A 19,963-nucleotide genomic window follows, 5' to 3' on the forward strand; every position below is an offset into this window, starting at 1 on the left:
TGGGTGTTGTGGGACTGAGCCTAAGGAGTCTGATGCTAACTCTAGGTAGTTAATGTTAGAATTGCATCAAATTCTTGGATACCCAGTTGATGTCTCAAGAATCAGAGAACTGGTTGTTTGTACTAGAAAATGCTCCAGATCTAATATTCAAAGGTTAGTCTACACAATGCACCACTCAAATTTAAAACTGAGAAAACATGGGGTGCCTGTGTGGTTCACTCAGTTAAGGGTCTGACTTGATTTCGGCTCAGGTCATGATTTCACTTTTGGGCCCACGTGGGGCTCTGTGCTGACAGCAGGAGTCTGCTCGGGATTCTCTCTCGCAAAATAAGTAAATAAATAAGTAAATAAACATTTGAAAAAATTTGGAAAACAGTATACATTATATAATACATACAATCACAAGCTCACTGAAACAGTAAGAGAAAGAAATATAACAAGCTGTAAAAGTAAATGTCTTTGAGTGATTATACCAAGGTTATTTCCCCTTTTTACTGTTGCATTTTAATAATATTTCTAAAATGAGCATATATTACACTTTCTTAGTGAGGGGGAAAAAAATCAAAGCTATTGTTTTTTGGTTTTTTTAAAAATTTTTTTTCAACATTTATTTATTTTTGAGACAGAGAGAGACAGAGCATGAACAGGGGAGGGGCAGAGACAGAGGGAGACACAGAATCGGAAACAGGCTGCAGGCTCTGAGCGGTCAGCACAGAGCCCAACGCGGGGCTCGAACTCACGGACCGCGAGATCGTGACCTGGCTGAAGTCGGACGCTTAACCGACCAAGCCACCCAGGCGCCCCCATAGCTATTGTTTAGACTAATATGTTTTAACTGTATAGTTCCTGAGAGGTTATATGTATGTCCATAAGAAAAGTCTATCTATTAAATCACTACTGATGGGGCATCTGGGTGGCTTAGTTGGTTGAGAGTCTGACTTTGGCTCAGGTCATGATCTCGCAGTTTATGAGTTCGAGCCCCACACTGGGCTTGCTGTCAGTGCAGAGCCGGCTTCAGATCCTCTGTCCCTCCCTCTCTGCCCCTCCCCCACTTTTACTTTCAAAAATAAACAACACATTTAATAAACAAGTAAATTATTACTGAAAAACTATCATCTCCTTAACCCATAATTAAATACATGAAATCCAAAATAGAGATATTAGCTACACCATGGTTCTAATATAGTCTAAAGAAGCATAGTAGAAGGTACTACTTTTAGAGAAGTTAACTTTTTTGTCTTGATGCTGTTAAATAAACACTTTTAACCAGATTTTTAAAAAAAGAAAGTAAAGCTCTAATACTAAAGCTCAAATATTTTAGGTAACAACAACAACAACAAAAAGAGTTAAAAGAAAATAGGCAATACTCAATATTGAATCAGGCTATATTGTGATACATAATTTGAGACAATATGAATTTTTTTTCTAGTAGAAGCCAAATGAAAATTATGTCTAAATTTCCTAGTTGTCAAATAACGGATAAACTTGGCTTCCTAAAGAATTTTTCAAATTTTGAAACCCAAATATCTTTACCATGAAAAATATTTTTTGTTTAATTTACTTTTTAGGAATCCCTATAGTTTACTGTTTTTAATTTGAATTACTCTTAGATTGAATTCTATGTACATTAAGAAAAAGAAATATTTATTTTAAATATAGCTTAACATAAAAATTATAATCCAGGTTTGCTTATAAAATTTGTGGTCAAACTACTTGTATTCTTACATCTTGACAGTTTGCTTAATAAGATAAAATCAGAGAACTATAAAAATGAGAGCTGAAAGGGACTCAACTCTAGTGATGCTAGTCTTCCCTTGAGGAATCCCCTTTTTTTTTAATTTGTGAATTCTGCAGGCTGTGTAATATGTCTTCCAATTTAAAAAATATATTCATTTATAACTATCAATGAAACATGCTCAGTAAGAGTTGTCTCTCAGTAAGAGACAACTGGTATACACAGACTTGGTATATTTTGAGTCAGAAGTAAAGGAATGTGAAATTTTAGCTAGCCTCATCTTTACAGAGAAATACACAGTTTCTATCAGGGATTTCAAAAAACAAAAATAACTTGAAAGTACTTTCCCTCTATCTAGTACCCCAGAGATAAGGAGACCCTTGGTTGAAAATGTTCCACCTAATCCCACTTCCTAATTTCACATATAAGGTATGTGAATAAAGTAGCCTGCTCAGTATAAACAATTTAAACAACATAAAACACAACCTCAAGTGGACTATTTCCACCAGTGATAAAAATAAGAAATGCTTCACAATATAGACATTATAATTTTCTTTAAGTCTTTTTTTATTTAGAGATTTTTCTGGTAAGGAGATATACCATAGGAAAGCAATTCACTGGCAGTGAGGTATGTATATACTCTACCAAAATACTCCTTATTTTAACTGTTTTTAACTTTATTTACATACGAAGAAAATTATCAATGCATATCCTTGTTTCAACTATAGTATTAGCCATACTACATGAAATAAAATGAAATGGTGCTTGCATACAAAAACTGTTATTTGTAAAGGAATCTGATTGCAGGTTAAAAGAACTAATTTGTTTTTGGAAAGAGTTTAAAAGAATCACAATTTATCATGACCAAGACATCTGCACCATATTTTCCATTCCTCACAGCACATTTATTTCAGTAATTCCGTTATGTCGGTTCTTAGCATGAGCATAGTGTTACACGATTTTCGTACATATAGTCACATCCAAAACAAGTTCTAAAATTTAAATTGTAAACATTCTCATCATATGTAGAAATATTTCAATTGGTGTATTAAGTTTTGCTAACTGATCAAATTTGGAATATAAATGAGAAAGCCTATTCTAAATTGTGTAGTGAGCATTGTTCATTAATTACATTTCTACAATGTTAAATAAAGTAAGAGGCAAACCTGTCCTGTAAGCATGTCAAAATTTAAGTAAAACATTAAAAAGAAACAAATCTGTTAACAAAAGGGATGTCTTGCAATAAAGAACATTAGATTTTTTAAATCTATTATGATACAAAAATGTAAAGGGTAAATAGCATCTTTGTTGACAAAGTAGGAGGTAGCATGGATGCACCACTTTATTGTCTGAGAAATGCAACTGGAGTAAAGAATATTTCCTTACCACAAATAATTTCCAGGACTATGTACATATTTCTTTTAGAAATACTTGTTTAAACAAATCTCCCTCCACTTTTTAGTATAAAAAAAACCGTTCCATGTGATTTTAAAAAAACACTTACACATCTAGATAGAATAGTACTCTGCCCTATTTGAGTGAACAGTCTCAAACTATGAAGTACATGATATTTAATGCCCTAAGTTGAGTAAATTTAGTTTAGCAGTTCCTGGTATTATACAAAACACTAAATACATACAAACAAAATATAATATCTTATTTTTCAATGCAAGTCTTGTGGGGAATAAACAGAACTTTGATTCTGGTAACACTGCAGAAAATGTAATTTTCCAGTAAGTCTGTCTTTAAGTTATTCATGTGCAACAGTTTATTAATGACTGCTTACATGTACTGATCTTTCATCGAGTGAACACCATTAACTGACAAAACTTAGTAAACCTTAAAAACACAGCTTCCGTCCTATATAAAATATATAGACTACTTACTGTTTGAAGTACTCAGTTTGCTCTGATGTCACTGTAATTCACTTTTCCCCATATTCCTGCTTTAGTATTTATAAACGGATAATTTAACGTGGCTTTAAAAAAAAAAGACAAAGAATTTCAAATGTACATCCAATTTAAATTTGCTATTTAAAAGGTTTCCTTGTTCTATGAAGCTGCTTCTGCCATTAGTAGAGAAAATGAAGTTTCTGTAATGGAGGCAGGCTTTTTAAGTAGTGACGTGACTTCCACCATGCCAGCTCCAGTCCGTGGAAGATTAGCGTTTACAATGTGTCGTTGTAAGTGCTTAATCCAGTCTTCCTGAACAGACAATGGTCCACGAAAGACTAGGCCACAAAACCTATAGAAGAAGTTGATAACAGTTCTCTTAACATGACCAATTCCCTTTATTTAAAACCAAGTCACATAAAATCCATACACATAAGAGGTAGAGTTTACCATAGCCTGGAGATGCTACCATATACTGGAGCACTTGACAACAGTTTTTAAATACATACAAAGTCAAAATGATTTAATACAATATAAAACTGCCAATTCATAGGTTTAACAGCTATATTACCTCTAGTAATATTTGTAGAGGTGGGAACATTACTATTAAATTAAATTAATTAAAAGGTCTTAATGCCTATACATCTCAATACATTTAAAACAACTATAATTCCAAAATGTACCACTGTTTTCAAAAGACCCTTCCCCAATTCAGAACTCCTTAAACTGCATGAGGATGAGTATAGAAGGAGGTGGGAATGAGTTTGTATAGCTATACTTAGAAGTATGAGTGGAGAGAAAACGCATTCCCAAGAAGCAGAAACTCAAGACAATTAAGGAGAAAAAAAATCAAACCAAATCAAGTTAAACCCAACAAAGCAAATAAATACCACAACAAAAAAAGGCTACTTTCATAAATCAACAGTATCACTGAGACTCTGAGATAAATATAAAACATTTGTTCATCAGTTGTTGAAATATAGTGTATTATGAGAAATACAGTGTATTATTAAGCCTGTCTCCAAAAGTTCATTTAGAACTTGATTGTTGAGAAGGCACCTTCTGCCACAAATTAAAAATCCCAAATAAGTCAGCTAACATGTCTCAAAGCAAGTCTGAAGAAACTGAGCAGACTTGGCAAAATAGGCATATACCTGCATCGGAGAATGTAAACCTCGTCAGCACCATGAGGTAACGTTAGCATTTTCTTCTTACTTCCAGATCTTGACCTTGATTTCTTTTGCTTACAATCTAAGGCTAAAAAAGGGAAGAGAAAGACTTAACGTTTCTTATATATTCCAAAACATAAATACATACTTCTAGAGAAGTCAAGACCATCTAAATCAAGTTAGAAAAAGTCTACATTCTTTTGTGTACCCTGAAGCATGCACTAACTTGCAGTGGGGTCTTTAATTACAGTGATATTACCTGCATACATTCTTCTTGTACTATTTTTTCAAATAATGCTTTATCATATCAAACTAGAACTGAGAAAATGTAACTAAACTTAAAATTACTGAATTGGTCAATTATTACAATAGTAATCTTTCCTCTTATGGCCATAAGTCCATTATTTTAATATCTCATTAATCTTCCTTATTTCCAGGAAAATTATAATCTTTTACTTAATTAAGATCATGATATTAAATTTCCATTTGATTACTATTCCATTAAGTAGGTCTCACATGCTTTGAAAACCTAGTAAAAGATCATCACCAACAAATAAAAAGCTCAATGAGAAATCAATTTTAGGGCAAATACACTTTGAATTCTATTAATAGCAAATAGCTCTTAAAATTATATGCTGGCCCTTATACATGAAAGGGCAAAAAAAGCTCAACTCTCAAATTTTAACTCAACCTGTATTGTATGTACAATAATATGTTTAATTTTACTAAGAAATATAAATCCAGATTATCTCACAAAAGTTTACAAATGGACCAGATATGTAATGCTAACTATTCTTCACATGTGTTTTCAATTTACATTATCTCCTATCTATATTTTTAAAATGTGACTAAAATGGGAAAAAAGATTTTTATATTAAAATCGATCAAAATTGTAGTGCTGTTTTAAAAATTTTTCAATTACTTGACTTCTCCTTCAATCACTTATTCTATAAAATCTAACTTAATAAGGGGAAAAAGGTATTTTTTATAGGGGGAATAGACAGAACGTAACATTTTATTGGTCTTTGAATACAACTACACCATTCCTTTGGACAAAGGGATGACAGTATTCCAGGGTGCTGCTGGTCAATTAGCAGGAAGAGAAGGTAAAGAGTTATCTCTAGGGATCCAAGGGGAAGGGAAACAAATGTAACAGAAGAGTTACACAAATGGCTTTTCTTCTGTTAACCTGCCATGTGAAATCCCCTGGAAAAATTCTAGGTAAGAAAGAATAGGAACTGCCTATCCAATGACTCTGTGAAATGAGTTGTTCAAAGTCCGGATTCCAAAAGAATAGATGCTACTATTACAAAACCAGTAAACACAGTTCCTTACAGTCAAGTAGCAATGCTAACAGAAATGTCATATAGAAAATTAAAATCCATGAGAAGCCTAGACAAATCTCATTCAAGCCACTGGTTTCTGCTTCTTGTCACCTGCCTTTTAAAAAGTAAAATCCTGCTTGGGCCCAGAGTCTTCCTTTGCTTATGCTCAGAAGAAGAATCTAGTAAGTAAAGAACTGTAGGAAATCAAGTTAAGTATTAAAGAATGGCTAATTCAAAGCTAAACAACCAAAATCTGGAATAGAAAAATCTCATTAGTTTTCTCAGTCAAGAGCCTGGCACATAGTAGAAACTCAACAAATACTCAAAGGAAAACCCAATAATTGAACCTTTGACATTTAGACAGCATATGAATGGAAATTTGTTCTACCATGCCATACAGATAGCATCCGGTAGCACACCTCTGCATCATTTGTTTAAATGAATATGTTGCTAGCAGTCATATTCTTCATTGATCAGTCTAGTTTATATGTTGAAACTAAGTTCTTCACAACCAGCAGAAAGAGTGAGGTATCAAGTGCTTTGCAAGTAGCACCTTTTTCCCCCTCATTGCATTGGTGAACAATCTGAATTTAAATGGATTTTAAAGCAATTCATACACTAGACAGAAGTAAAGAGTTTAGGGAACTCAAAGGGCTAAGTGTTACTAGATGTCAGCTTTTCTTTCCCTATCTATAAGGTAAACCACACACAATCCCTGTCTTTGTTATGTGCAACAGAGTAAGCATTTGGTTTATCATGAGATTATAGGTAGAATCTTACTTTGATGAGCTTGCTGGTTGTCAAAATTGCCACACTGTATTCAAATTCCTTTTAAAATGTAAATAAATTACTGTAGGATACAAACAGAATGCATTATAACAATCCTTTAAAAATTTGTTCACAGAATGCTAACGTTAAGGGTGTAAAGCAAATTGAGGGATAAGGGCAGAGGGTGATAGGCAAGTATGCAGTACAATGTTTTGTTATATATTTAGATGCTGTGGTTCTTTAAAAATGGAACTGGACATGTTTGCTTTGAGGTGTATAAAGAATTTTGACTTTAATACAGGAAAAAGAATTTTTCTGACTTTTGATGTTATGTGGACTCTAGAAACTGAGGTTCAGGCTATTTTATGAATGATCAGATCTAAATTTTAAATGAAAATGCCATAGTTTTTATAGTAATTAATATTTAAAGGAATTATGACTTCAGAAAGGACAACTCTCCCAGCATATGACAGAATCTCCATTACCCAGTGTTCCAAGTAAGTTCAGAGAACACATGCACTGAGCATCCCTTGGAAAACTTGTCCATAAAGTAAGTGTATTAAAAAACCTAGGGCCTTTGGTAATTATACCTAAATACCTTGGTGTCTTACTATCTCTCCATGATCACTTTTACTCTTGTTTTTTAAAAAATTTATATTTGAGAGGGAGACAGCGCGAGTGGGAGAGGGGCAGAGAGAGAGGGAGACACAGAATCCAAAGCAGGCTCCAGGCTCTGAGTTGTCAGCACAGAGCTGGACTCAAGGCTCAAACTCACAAACCATGAGATCATGACCTGAGCCAAAATCAGATGCTTAACCGAATGAGCCACCCAGGTGCCCCTCCATGATCACTTTTAAATTTCTTATCCTTTGAAATGTCACTTATTTATCTTAGATGATAAAACATGAATACATTTTACAGGAATAGTTTTTTCTAATACCAACATCCAAACTTCACACCTGCATTACAGCCCAAACATTTTAGAAAAATCTGCAAAAAAAAAAAAAAATGAGTATTTAACATATTAATATGCACACAAAAGGGACACCCATATGGTATTCTCTACATGAAAAAGATGATTTACACAAAATGTTCCACTAAATGAAATAGATGATGTACAAACATATCTATTACACAAATGTTCTCATTCAACAGTTTTTATTATATCTAGAGGGAAAAGCAGTTTTATTCTGGACTGTACCAGGAGTCACTGGAACATTAAAACACAACACTAACACATTCAGTTTTAGTATAATGGGGCTTATCAATATTTGTGATAAATAGTCAAAAGTTTAACAAAGTTATTTACATTAATAATCTGCCAAATACATAAATTTACACAAAGTTTTTCTTTGTAATAGGATTTAAAATTTTTTAAATGTTTATTTATTATTGAGAGACAGAGAGAGACAGAGTATGAGCATGGGAGGGGCAGAGAGAGGGGAGACACAGAATCTGAAGCAGGCTCCAGGCTCTGAACTGTCTGCACAGAGCCCGACATGGGGCTCGAACCCACAAACCATGAGATTATAACCTGAGCCGAAGTCAGACGCCCAACCGACTGAGCCACCCAGGCACCCCTGTAATAGGATTTTATGTGTGCACTTATTTGTTAGTGTCAAAAAATAAAAACACAAACACTTTTATCTCTTCCAAAGTATTTTAAATCTAACATTGTTTCTGTACTTGAAATGTATTTACACAAAATACTACATTGGTTTTAGAAATTCTTAATTTTCTTCTCTTGAGTAAAACTGCATCTTCAGAAAGGAACAAATTCAGTCATTCAAACCTTCCTAAGGTTCCTATTCAGGGTGGCAAAAAATGTTTAAGTGATTGATTTTAACCAGAAAACTGTTAAAAACACCTTTGCAGTTATCTGATTTATAAAGGATCTAATTTGCTACTGGGAGTATTTAACTTACTTGTAAAGAGAGTGAATTATACTGTAAGGCCGTATACAAAGTTTTAGAATATACCTTTCAGTATATAACAGAACAGCTGTTTGATCAAATAGGAATGAAAGAGAAATACAATAGATTTATGAACCCTCAAAAAGAACACCAAACTGCTATGCTACAAAATATAACAACAACAGCAACAATAGCAACAACAGCAGCAGCAACAACAACAACAACAATGTGTCTAAAGCACTAAACCAGATCAGTGAGAAACAAATTAATAAATAACACAAGAGATACAAATTCAAGTTTGTTTTTTTGAGCATTATTTAGTTTTATACCCAGGAGAAAAAGAATTTACTTTAGGCTCTAACATTAAGGCTCTGACATTATTAAGTAAGTACTTTTGCCCTTTCTACCTTACTGCCCATTAAATACAATTGTTTCAATGAATTTCATGTTCTTTTTAGTTCACTACACAAATGATCTAAAAAAATGAGGATTTATTTCTTAGAAACATCTGAAGTTCAGTGTGGTAAAGAAGCACATTATAACTAAACTAAATTAACATTCACCTCCAAAATATTTTCATTTGCAATCATCCTCCCCTGCCTTCATTTCATCAGTTTTGCTCCTAACTGGTTTATTTAAAAGTCCCATTTCATCAGTTTTGCTCCTAACTGGTCGTTGGTATCTCTGGGGTAAAGTGAAACTTAATATAATGACCAGGCTATACCTATCCAAAATAAGAGGTATGGTATAGCCCTACTAGAGGGAAGAAAAATTTCTTCTCCATCTAGTTGGTCTGTATAAGATGGGTAGGCAATAGCAGCTATGAGCTCATTCAGGAAGACAGGAGGGATAAAAAAAGACATAAACAGGTTAAATCATCATTCTACCACCATTAACACACTGGTAGTGGAGGAGGTAGGTAATGGCAGTGGAGAGGGGGGAGGAGAATGCATATGCCTGTCCCAAGGGATACACAAGTGTGAGCTGATAAACTCAATGCTAGTTGCCGTCATTAATCTTTCACAGTTCGTAAGTCCCAAGCACATAACAGACTGTGCAAAGAACATTTTCTTTCCCTCAGTCCCAACTGAAAAAGGAACATGGCATTTTGGGGGGGGGGGGTGGGGAAGAATCGGGGAAGAAACCTGTTACCTTGGATAAAGTAGGGATGGGGGATAGAGAGAGCCAAATTCTTATTTCTTCAGTGTACACTCTTATCTTTGCATAAAGTACCTACAAAACAGCCTTCATGGGTATATGACTTGAGCAGTCACAAAGCAACCCACACTCAGTTTAACGCTCTTGTCGTACACAGTCTTAAAATTCTTAATTTTTTAACACAAGGCGCTACATCTGCATTTTGCACGGGACCCTACAAATTGTGTAACCAGTTCTGGGTCCTGAGTACCTACCACTCTAAATGAGAAAGGCAGCCCTCAGCTCCACTTCTTAATCTCTTGGCTCATAAAAAAAAATAGCTATTAAGAGAAGAATTGTTAAATCTTACTCTCTACAACCCGTTAAAATGGAAAAGGACTTCCCTACTCCCAATACCAATTTTTTTGTTTTTAGGTATACTGCCATCATCAAACCAATCATTATTCCCAAGATACATATAAAGCAGTTTAAGTGGTCTATTTTTATGAAAAGCAATGTTCCCCTTCTAATCAGAATTAAGCATATAGATAAGATATACAATTAGCAACCTCTGAAGTGTATTTTTTTACCATTATTTTCTCCTGACATTTTCCCTCCAAAATTGGATATTTTTTCAGTACTCTAAGTTACTTTCACCAATTTTTAGAGTTTCCATTCTCAATGACTAAAAACAGTAACTAACATAGAATCACAGAACAATCATAGCAAAGTTAATTAGATCCTGCATGATTTAACATTTTGCCTAGAAGAGGATGGAATGCAAAAATACTTGAAAAGCAGATTTCCTTTGCTTTAAGTATGAGGTTTATTGCTTAAAGTATTAGTCTAGAAAAGGCAGGTACCTTGAGTTTGCCCTACAAATTAAGAGTTATATTAAGGGCAGCAATAGCCAGGCATCTATGTTTGGCCCAGAGAATGAGTTCAAGCAAATGGAAGATAGCCTTTATTTAAACTTGGGTCTACTTGGAAGAAAAAAAGTATATTCAACTTGTAGAAGTCTCTGCTATTTCAAAGTAGAGGTGATATTAGTAAAAGAGTATTTTGAGTACTATGTCCCTAAAACATAAAGGGAAAAGCTATACCTAAGTATGATACTTTATCACAGATTTCTATAAATAGAGAAACTGGAGGCATACAAGTTTTTCTAGCTTGTCAAAAGTTACACACTAACAATACTCTGGCTACGAGTAGCTTACTAGTCAGTTAGGAGTTAAAGATAGCAAATTTATTATTTCTCTGTGGCAACAGGTAAAGAAAAAAACATTTAAAATTCCTCCTTAACGTGGGTTGAACTTGCATGCTGTTTTACTAAAGCCAAATAGGCACTTACCAATACTGACCACTTTCCTAAGACTAAGACACACCTGAAATTGGAATAGACATTAAAATACATAACTAATCTGCTATAAATCACTTTTGTTTAGAATTATTTGAATATAATCACACTCCCTGACATCTGAAAGTCTCAGTATTTCCAAAATATCATTTCATATTTAGTAGGAGTAATTAACTGCTTCTGACTATAAAGTAAATTAGGTAAGAATCTACCTTACTTTAATATTGCCATTAAATTATTTTCAACATAATCATGTTCAACTTACATAGGGCGCACAATAATTATAATGGTAAATCTAAAGGTCACAAACGCACAAACCCCAACAGATCTCTGATTCAGTTTTCTTATAATTTTCACATGTTTACACATTCCAGCCAAAATCCAAACTAAAATCATACATGGTGCTGACCAGGTATCCTCTACTTTGAGTTAACTTCCAGCTAAGGCCACAATTAAACAGACGCTCTAAACACTGCAGAGCAAGAATTAACCTTGTCCCTTACATCCCAGACACAACAAAGAAATAGTGAGACCTATTTTTTCCAGTTCTTAGACACATGAGTGACCAGCAGAGTCTCCACAAGTCATCCTCTCACCTTAACCTCCAAAAGAGAGAGTCTGTGTATTGTTTTACTATTTCTATAAAGCCATTTAATGCTGATTACCTACATTCAGCTCTGCCTAGAACATGCCCTGTTACTCTAAGGTCTAACTATATCTTAACCCAGATTATAAACAGCATTAAAAAATTCATGTTAGAATAGAAATAATAATGAACACAAAAGATTATAACAAAGTTATGATATAAAGATATTAGACATGTTAAAAAATCCCAAAACATAACAGTCCAGGTTAGTTCAATTGTTAAAAAGATCAAAACAAGATATAAAAAGCAAAACTCAGAAAATTAGTAACAGCACCAATAGGAATGGTAGGGGACTCGTTAGGATTTTTATGAAAAACAAGTGGCTGGTCAAAAAAGGTTATCAATCAAAGAGAATCCCTAAAATTTATAACTAATGACATCTAAAGAGGGCATTGTAAAATGTAAATATTTTGTGCTACAAGGGTACAACATTTTCCGGGGTTCCATTTTCCTAACCACAAACTTAACCGATTCAGTACGTGTGGTTATTTGCTTTATTACAGTGGATAGCTGGATGATTAGGTGTTGCTGGATAAGTAATGAAGCCTAACCTTTTAGGAAACCCCACCGCAGCAGATTCATTAACTGTTTTAGTACAACCATCCTCCTAGTAACAAGATTTAAAACCTAAGCCATTTCTGTCTCTGTCCTCTTCTTCTACTTCTAATTAATCTGCCAAGTTCTGCTTACTTTACTTCCATAGTATTATCTGTGAATCTATTATCTTTCCTTTACATTCCTATTGTCATTGTCCTGGTTCAAGACTCCTAAAATGACCTCACTTAGAATTTCCCCACCTCCCCACCAAATCCTTTAACGTTTCTCAAATTCTTAAAAAAAAGAACAAAAACAAAAACAAAAAAATCCTCCCTTGTTCCTCACTACAAAGCTAATTCCATCACCATAAGATTGGCATTCCATGTCCTTTACCTGTTCACCTCTACTCCTGTTATCTCCTACTTCCTAAGTATTTGCAATAAACTTCCACACTGTCCCAAGCTGCTCCCTCCTATAGGTATGCTCCTTCCCTACCCCTAACCCCATTTCCATTTCAATTAGCTATCCTCAGGGTCCAAATCAAATGTGACTTCCTAAAACCTTGCTGAGTCTTGGTCTAGCCAAAAGTACCAATGGCACTTACGATTTGCCTTGTATTAAAGTTATATATTATGTGGTTCTACTCTAAGATGCAATTTATCTCTGCAGTACTTACCACAATGCATAAACCACAGCATGAGCTAAAAGAACTGCTTGTTGAATTACTGAATCAATCAATTTTTCGTATTGTGGGCAAATGGCCAATCAATTTTTCGTATTGTGGGCAAATAGCCCATTTCTTGCTGGCATAATAAAACACTTAGTATCCATAAGGATGACACTTATGTACTCAAATGGTTAAATTATACTCAGTCTACAGTTTCACAAGGCAGAAATAAGAACATTTTAGAAACATAACCATCAAAATGGTTAGGGTAAAATCAAGTTTGATACTAGTCTTCAATTACCTGGAAAATTTACTCAACTTGAACAATTTATTACTGTGCTGATCCCAAATAACGATACATTACTGTGCACATAAATATGTACAGATATAGACTTTTAATGAAGAATGGTACTACAGAGATAAGTTATAACCAAGAAAACACAGAAACCCATCTGTCTGACCACATTATTCCCTTATTTAAAAAAATTCTTCAATGATTTCCTAAATTTTTTAGCAAGCATCCAAAAGTATCAACCTTACCTTTCTGACATTACCATCTTCCCAAACACCCGCAACTGAATCTTTCAGTACCTCTTGAACTCGAAATTTCATCCCTTCGTGCCTAAACTACATTCTTTTCTCTACCAAGAACGTTCCACTTTGTCTCTTCTTCCTAAAACTACCCATCCTTCAAGCTCAGAGTCTAGCTGAAACCTTATAAAGTTTTTCCACCATAATAGTACCTTTGTACCTATCCCACAGGATCCTAAGTATGTTTATGCAGCTGAAGCGCAGTCTTTACAGCCTCTAGCACCATCCTGGTATGATAAAAGAACTAAAAATTTTGTTGAATGAATGAAAATTTTCTTTGACTACTAGGTTTTACTTTCTCTCACTTCAAACATAATGACAAGAAACATATGTGCATGAACTATTCTCATTTTTTCCTTTTTCCTTCTTTTTGAGGCTCTATTTAGTAACGAGACAAATTATAATGGCAGCAGGAAAAAAGGACCCAACTTAATTCCCAGCTCCCCTCAAAAGAAGGTCTAGACTAAAATAAACACCTTTATCTCCTACAGCACTTAATACTTTATTTCCATTTACTTGTATACTATCTCGCATAGGTCTCTAACTTTGATAGTTTTGTATGTGTTGCAATAATGCTTTCCTAAGTTCTTTGATGACAGGGACATGTTTCATGCTTCCCAGGTATCTTCCAGATAGCCTACTCTGGAGTAATTATCAAGGTATTTGCTTTAACTAGAAGCTAGTTTGCTCCTTTAGAGTTTAATCATAATAAGAAGATACAAATGTTCTCTTTGTACTCTTTCAGGCTGAATGCATCACTATAAGAGCATGCAATTTCCTCAAGATGCAACATTACAAAAATGTTTTAAAAGACACTGCAGAGACACTCATGAAAAGACAAGTAATTTAATGCATCTTGAGAAGCTTTCACAATACTATTTTTTTCTTTCCACCGCAGGAGAAAAGTGTTCCTATAGCACATTCCACAATATAAGAATTACTTTTCTGGTGGCTTATACACCCGCTCAGCACCTGGCACTGTGTTACACATTCATTAGCACTTGTTGTTGCAGGCCTCTGTGGCCAATTAGATCATTAAAGCTGAAAACAGGCAAAAGATCCTATTAAGTAACATGCAATCTACTGTTCTATTTAAAAGTGGATGGTATGAAAAATAAAACACTGACTTTACTAAAAAAAGAATGTAGACATATTGCACTGGTAGTATTGACTGAAAGACTCTAGTGCCAAGTTTTTAAGTTCTCTTTTTCTCACTGGAAAAGTTATGCATTAATTATGATGGTGGTGAGTCTGTTGGTGTAGAATAGTAATAATCCTGCTTTACTTCTAAAATGCTTCACGGAAGTGTTCTGAAGATAATGAAATGAAACCCCTTCCCCAAATACATTAGCATATAAAAATGTTTTTCTTGCATTACTTTTTTAAATAAGTAGGAATCTCTAATTTACTTTAAATATTACAGGTCAGCATTTTATTTAAAAAATATGATCTACCGATAAACACCTGAATACAATGAGTAAAATAATTTTACATGCTGCCACAGAAGTAGTATTATGATTTCTAACATGTTACTATTGTTGATTCTGGTCAATACCAGTCCCTAAGCAAAAGAGTCACTTGAGGGGAGTGTTTCCAATCTGTGGGAAGTAACTTCTTGGTAAGTAGTAAATCAATTTACTGGGTCATGACCAGCATTATTTTTAATGAAAAAGAATAAAATAGAAATTATTAAAGTACATCACAATCACTTCAGGTGAGTAATGAGTGAGACCAAGTGAGTATGTGTATTAATGTGCATTTGTATTACAGGGTCAAGATGTAAAATGGAATTCCAATAAAAATGCTGAACACCACTGTTATTCTTTCTGCTTTTTAAGAGAGAACATGGCTCTGCACCACTGTGCACCATTGTGCAAACATGCTTTCCTCTTAACTGATACATTTCCTTTCACAACAACCTACTCGGACTTTAATTATTTCCCCTTTCTTCACCTGTTGGAATTCACTTGCTTTGACCTCAAAATATTTTTCTTTTTTGGTTCCTAACTGCAGATTAAGTTGATAGAATACACTCTGCCTTAAATAATTTTAAATATTTTAGAAATTTTAATAACCAAGGTACCATATAACTTATCGTCCAATCCAGGACACCTATGAAAGAAAGAGGCACTTGTCTATTACTCGGCCGCTACAAAAGGGCTAACCCAGTCAGTACAGTTGCTCTATTAATAACTTAGTGATACTGTGTTTTTAATACTGCCAGTATAAAAAGGGCATCACTTAATTTAAATATTATTAAACACAAAAAAGTCAATAGTAAAATTAGAAGTCCAAAAGCATTTAATACGAACTACATGAAATTTCTGATTTTTAATGAAAATTATGCAATGTTCTTATTATTAGACTATATAAAGAATTACCCAGGAAAAAGTCTGTATGACCACATAAAAAGTTAACCTAAAGAGAATAAAGCTTGAAAAAGAAGTCTACCAATAGTGCAGTCTATGTTAACTGTAATAAATTCTTAATAAGTATGCCTTAAAAAATAATAAGTATGCCTTGAATTTACAATACAGAATATAAAGTAAACCCTTTGGCACTAGCCTCTTTAGACAAAAATTCATTTTAAAAAAGGTAAAAAAAAAGTTTCATAAATGAGCATCTACCATGGAAGGCACATGGAAATTATTAAACAATTATTGGAACCTGCCCAACGGATGACAAACTGGGTCAATTCTGGGCAAAATTTTAATCTGTGAAGTTTATTCTTTTTTGTCAACTGAACTCTGTCCCAGGTATGGCTACCCTTCTATGTCTTTAATTCCAAGCTTTCCTACTTTATTATTCATCATTTCCTTTTACTAAAGTTAGGAAGCATGTTGTTTATTTAATTAATTAATTAATTAATTAATTAATTTATGTTTGTGACCATATACATTAGTTTTGGTGTTACACAGTTCTGGCATATTAAGCATTTTCTAACTCTTAGGGCTTAGATTTCTTAGATTTCCTGATTCCCAGCTCTGTCTGCTTCATTTTTATTTTGTCATCTCCCCTTTCTCAGCTTTCTGCTAGAGGAAGCGTCCACAGATGATAACCTTTAGGGGATATACCTAAATACAGAAACATATATATAGAAAACTTTTTATCTGTGGATGAAATAAGTGCATGTTTCTGGGATGGGGTCCACAGCTTTCATAAGACAGCTATTTGGGGAAGTAGAGGAGCATTCTTTTGGGTCTATTCAGGCTAGCTAGAATATTTCTCTCCCTCCAAAGACCACTAGTTCCCACAGAAGAGGCCAGGAGCCGGTGTCTTCTAAGGAAGCTTTGGGGTTTATTTGGGGTTTATCATAACCAAGCCGGCCTTTAGCATACTGTAGGGATACCTACACTTTTTCTTCAAGAGTAGGCCACATAAATAAAATCCACATGAATGAAGACTACTTGAATTAAGAACATGGGTACCAGACATTCTTATGGAGCCTTTAGTCCTACCTATTTTCCTTTTACATTGCTTCAGTCTTGTGATATACTTAGATTAAGGTAAAGATTTTTTCAAATGATTCTGTACTTTTTTCATGAAAACAACATCTACCTATTTTTGAGAAGTAATGCTTGTTACTCATATGAACTGATGAATCTCTTACCATAACCTGGTGGAACCCTCCAGAAACTACAGGTTGGGACCACTGACTTACACCACTGCAACTGATACGGAGAAAGAAAACAGGCATGTGGACTTTATAAATATAATACAGAATGTTTCATTTGGAAAACAAAAAATAAGAAAGCTTATTAAAAAAAACTTTGTAGTTGGCATGAGCAAGCAGCAAAGACATCTTCTGTATAGCTCTACTGGTCAAGAAGCTTTCAAAAACGCGGGGGGATGTTTCAGAATTTCTAAGAAAAGGTGCATGAGTTTTTTATTTTTGTTAAAAGTGGTTATGTGCTGTGGAAAATACCACCCTAAGACTTTCTTCAGTTTTTCATTTCCCTTCTCTTTGCCTTAGGACTGCCAAACACACACCTTTTATTTTCTAACTCTTCTGACATTTTGGTTAGTATTTAATGATATTTAAAAAGTAATGTTCTCTTTTTTTTCTTGATGACCAAAGAAATCTATCCCCATTCATCCTATATTAACTTTTTCTTTAATAATGAAATTGTTTAGACAATAAAGTGTTCATTAGAATGCACCCCTGGTCAGTGGAGGGCTACAATCAGTTATTTATAAAGAATTAATCCTATGTTTTAAAAGATTTTCAGACGAAATAAAAGCATTTTTTAATGGCCTACAAAACCCGTACTGGAGAGATGCGCCTCACTGAATATTTGCAATTATCTGTCTGAATTGTCAGACTGAAATATTTTTTAAAGTCCTCGAAAATCTAATCCAGGCCTGTTTCTTGGGTCCTTGGCTCTTTGTAAGACTCATTTATTCAGTCTTCACCAGAATGCTCCCCACTTTAAACCTAACCTCTTTTAGGATTTTCAATGGCTTTTGTTCTGTATGTGGCAGACCATCGTGATTAAAAACAAAAGTCTAGGATAAGAAATCCTTGATTTTTCCACTCTGCTATTAATAACTACATAAATCTGGGTGACTTCACCTTAAGTCTTGACTTGTCTAAGACCTAGTGTTCTGTAAAATTGAGAGAATTACTGCACTTACAACTCATATGGCGGTGTGAAGGTTAAATGTTACACAATTCGGCTGCACAGCACAGAGCCTGACACATAGTAAGTGTACAGTGAAAGTCAGTGACTGTGGTAGCAATAATTATGAAGTTCTGTTTCTATAGTCTTTTATTTTCACTGCCTCCCTGCCTCTAATGTCTGCAATCCCCTTTCAAGCCTGATGAAGGTAGGAGTAATATTATAAAAACTAAAACCTCACCGTAGGAGGTTACTAATCCAGTAAAGTAAAACTCACTCTATTCTTCTTTTAATGCAGTCAACAGTCATCCCTGGTCATTTGTATATCAAGTCAAAGGATAAAGCAAAGAAGCAGAAGAAAGACATTAGTATGAATACAAGTGTTTCTTTGGTAGCAAGAACATATTGGATGTAAGCCAAGGGAAGACATGAGGAAGAACAAAAAAGTTGGGAAAACAGCAACTAGAAGGAAGCAGAAGGCAGTGATCTAAAAGAGCAAGAGAAATAAAAAGACTGGAAGGAGAGTTTTAGGCAAAAGGATTTATGTAGATATATTTAGAAAAGAGTATATTTTAAGACATGAGAGAAATGGGATTTGCCAAAGCAGGGTAGCTTGAAAGGCTACAAATGAAAAGAGCAAGGCGTTTTGTAGGGTAAGAAGCAGTATTACATATGAGTAAGCTAATACAATTTTTCACAGGCTGGCAATATGAAGAGTATCTGCAAGGCTGGGCTAACCAACCAAAAATAACACAGAAATGTGCATGTTGAGATTTATGTGTTGGCTGTATTTATTAATCCTAAACATAGTTTAGGAGTATTAAAAGAAAAATCTATTCAGTTGTCAACATGGGCCATTTTTAAGGCTTATCCCTTTAAAGATGTGATCTACAGACTAATGAAAACTCCTTAGTTTTAAGGTACATATTTGAAATTTCACAATAATTTTCCTTCCTAATAAAGCATTTCGTTAGGCTAGAACTACAATCCTTTTTACTAAAGAGAGGTTGCCTTACTGGAATCTACTCACAAAAATAAATTTAAAAATCAAAAAATAGTGTAATTTAAAAATCAATGGGAATTAGGCAGACTCAAAAGTCCCACACTTCTATTGGGTTATTTATTTATTTTTCCCAAATCAAGTCAATAGAAGCCAAATGAAAAAGAACTTGCTTAAAATGATATCTAACAGTTTACAAGTTGCTGAAATTTATGTATATTCAGACTCAACTGTGCTTACCAAAGAAAGCTATAAATATCATCTGAATTAGCACCAGTCTGGTGGGAAAAAAAGTGTACTGAATCAAGCAGACTTGCTGTGTTATCTGTTCAAACATACCTGTACCAGTCAAAAGTCCAGCACTCTTCTTTCGTGCATAAGCGCGTAAGTGGTTGGACAGGCTAACAGCACTTGTAAACGTCGTATTGCAATGCACACATGTTCTAAGCTTCACAGGCATACCTATCATTCAAAAGAAAACTATAATCCAGTTCTCACTTCAAAAAGTGAAATTTTCTTAGCTAAAAGCGTGAAGAAAAGTACCACAATAAAGATGGTTTAAAAAACGTTCATTGAATTAGCTTAACTTAAAATAAGGAGCGGGGGG

At 34.2% G+C, this 19,963-nt stretch overlaps 1 protein-coding gene across 21 annotated transcripts in view; it reads right to left on the bottom strand.

Annotated features, from left to right (window-relative positions):
* Window positions 1-2,274: 2,274 nt before the first annotated feature.
* The window catches only part of ZNF644 (zinc finger protein 644), a 106,176-nt gene continuing 88,487 nt past the window's right edge, over window positions 2,275-19,963 (bottom strand). For 11 of the 21 annotated variants that reach the window (XM_040470921.1, XM_040470930.1, XM_040470929.1 and 8 more), the window contains 3 exons: window positions 19,696-19,818; window positions 4,782-4,884; window positions 2,275-3,979 (listed from right to left, as the gene is read on the bottom strand). In XM_040470921.1, coding sequence (XP_040326855.1) covers window positions 3,787-3,979; window positions 4,782-4,884; window positions 19,696-19,818 — 419 coding nt within the window. In that variant the 3' untranslated portion in view covers window positions 2,275-3,786. Of the gene's footprint in view, window positions 3,980-4,779; window positions 4,885-6,901; window positions 6,972-19,695; window positions 19,819-19,963 lie in introns of those variants that run through there. The other 10 variants (XM_040470933.1, XM_040470940.1, XM_040470941.1 and 7 more) reach the window with 2 other exon arrangements.

Source organism: Herpailurus yagouaroundi, unplaced genomic scaffold (genome assembly GCF_014898765.1).
Source record: "Herpailurus yagouaroundi ecotype Mexico unplaced genomic scaffold, PumYag 77, whole genome shotgun sequence".
Classification (NCBI taxonomy): Eukaryota; Metazoa; Chordata; class Mammalia; order Carnivora; family Felidae; genus Herpailurus; species Herpailurus yagouaroundi.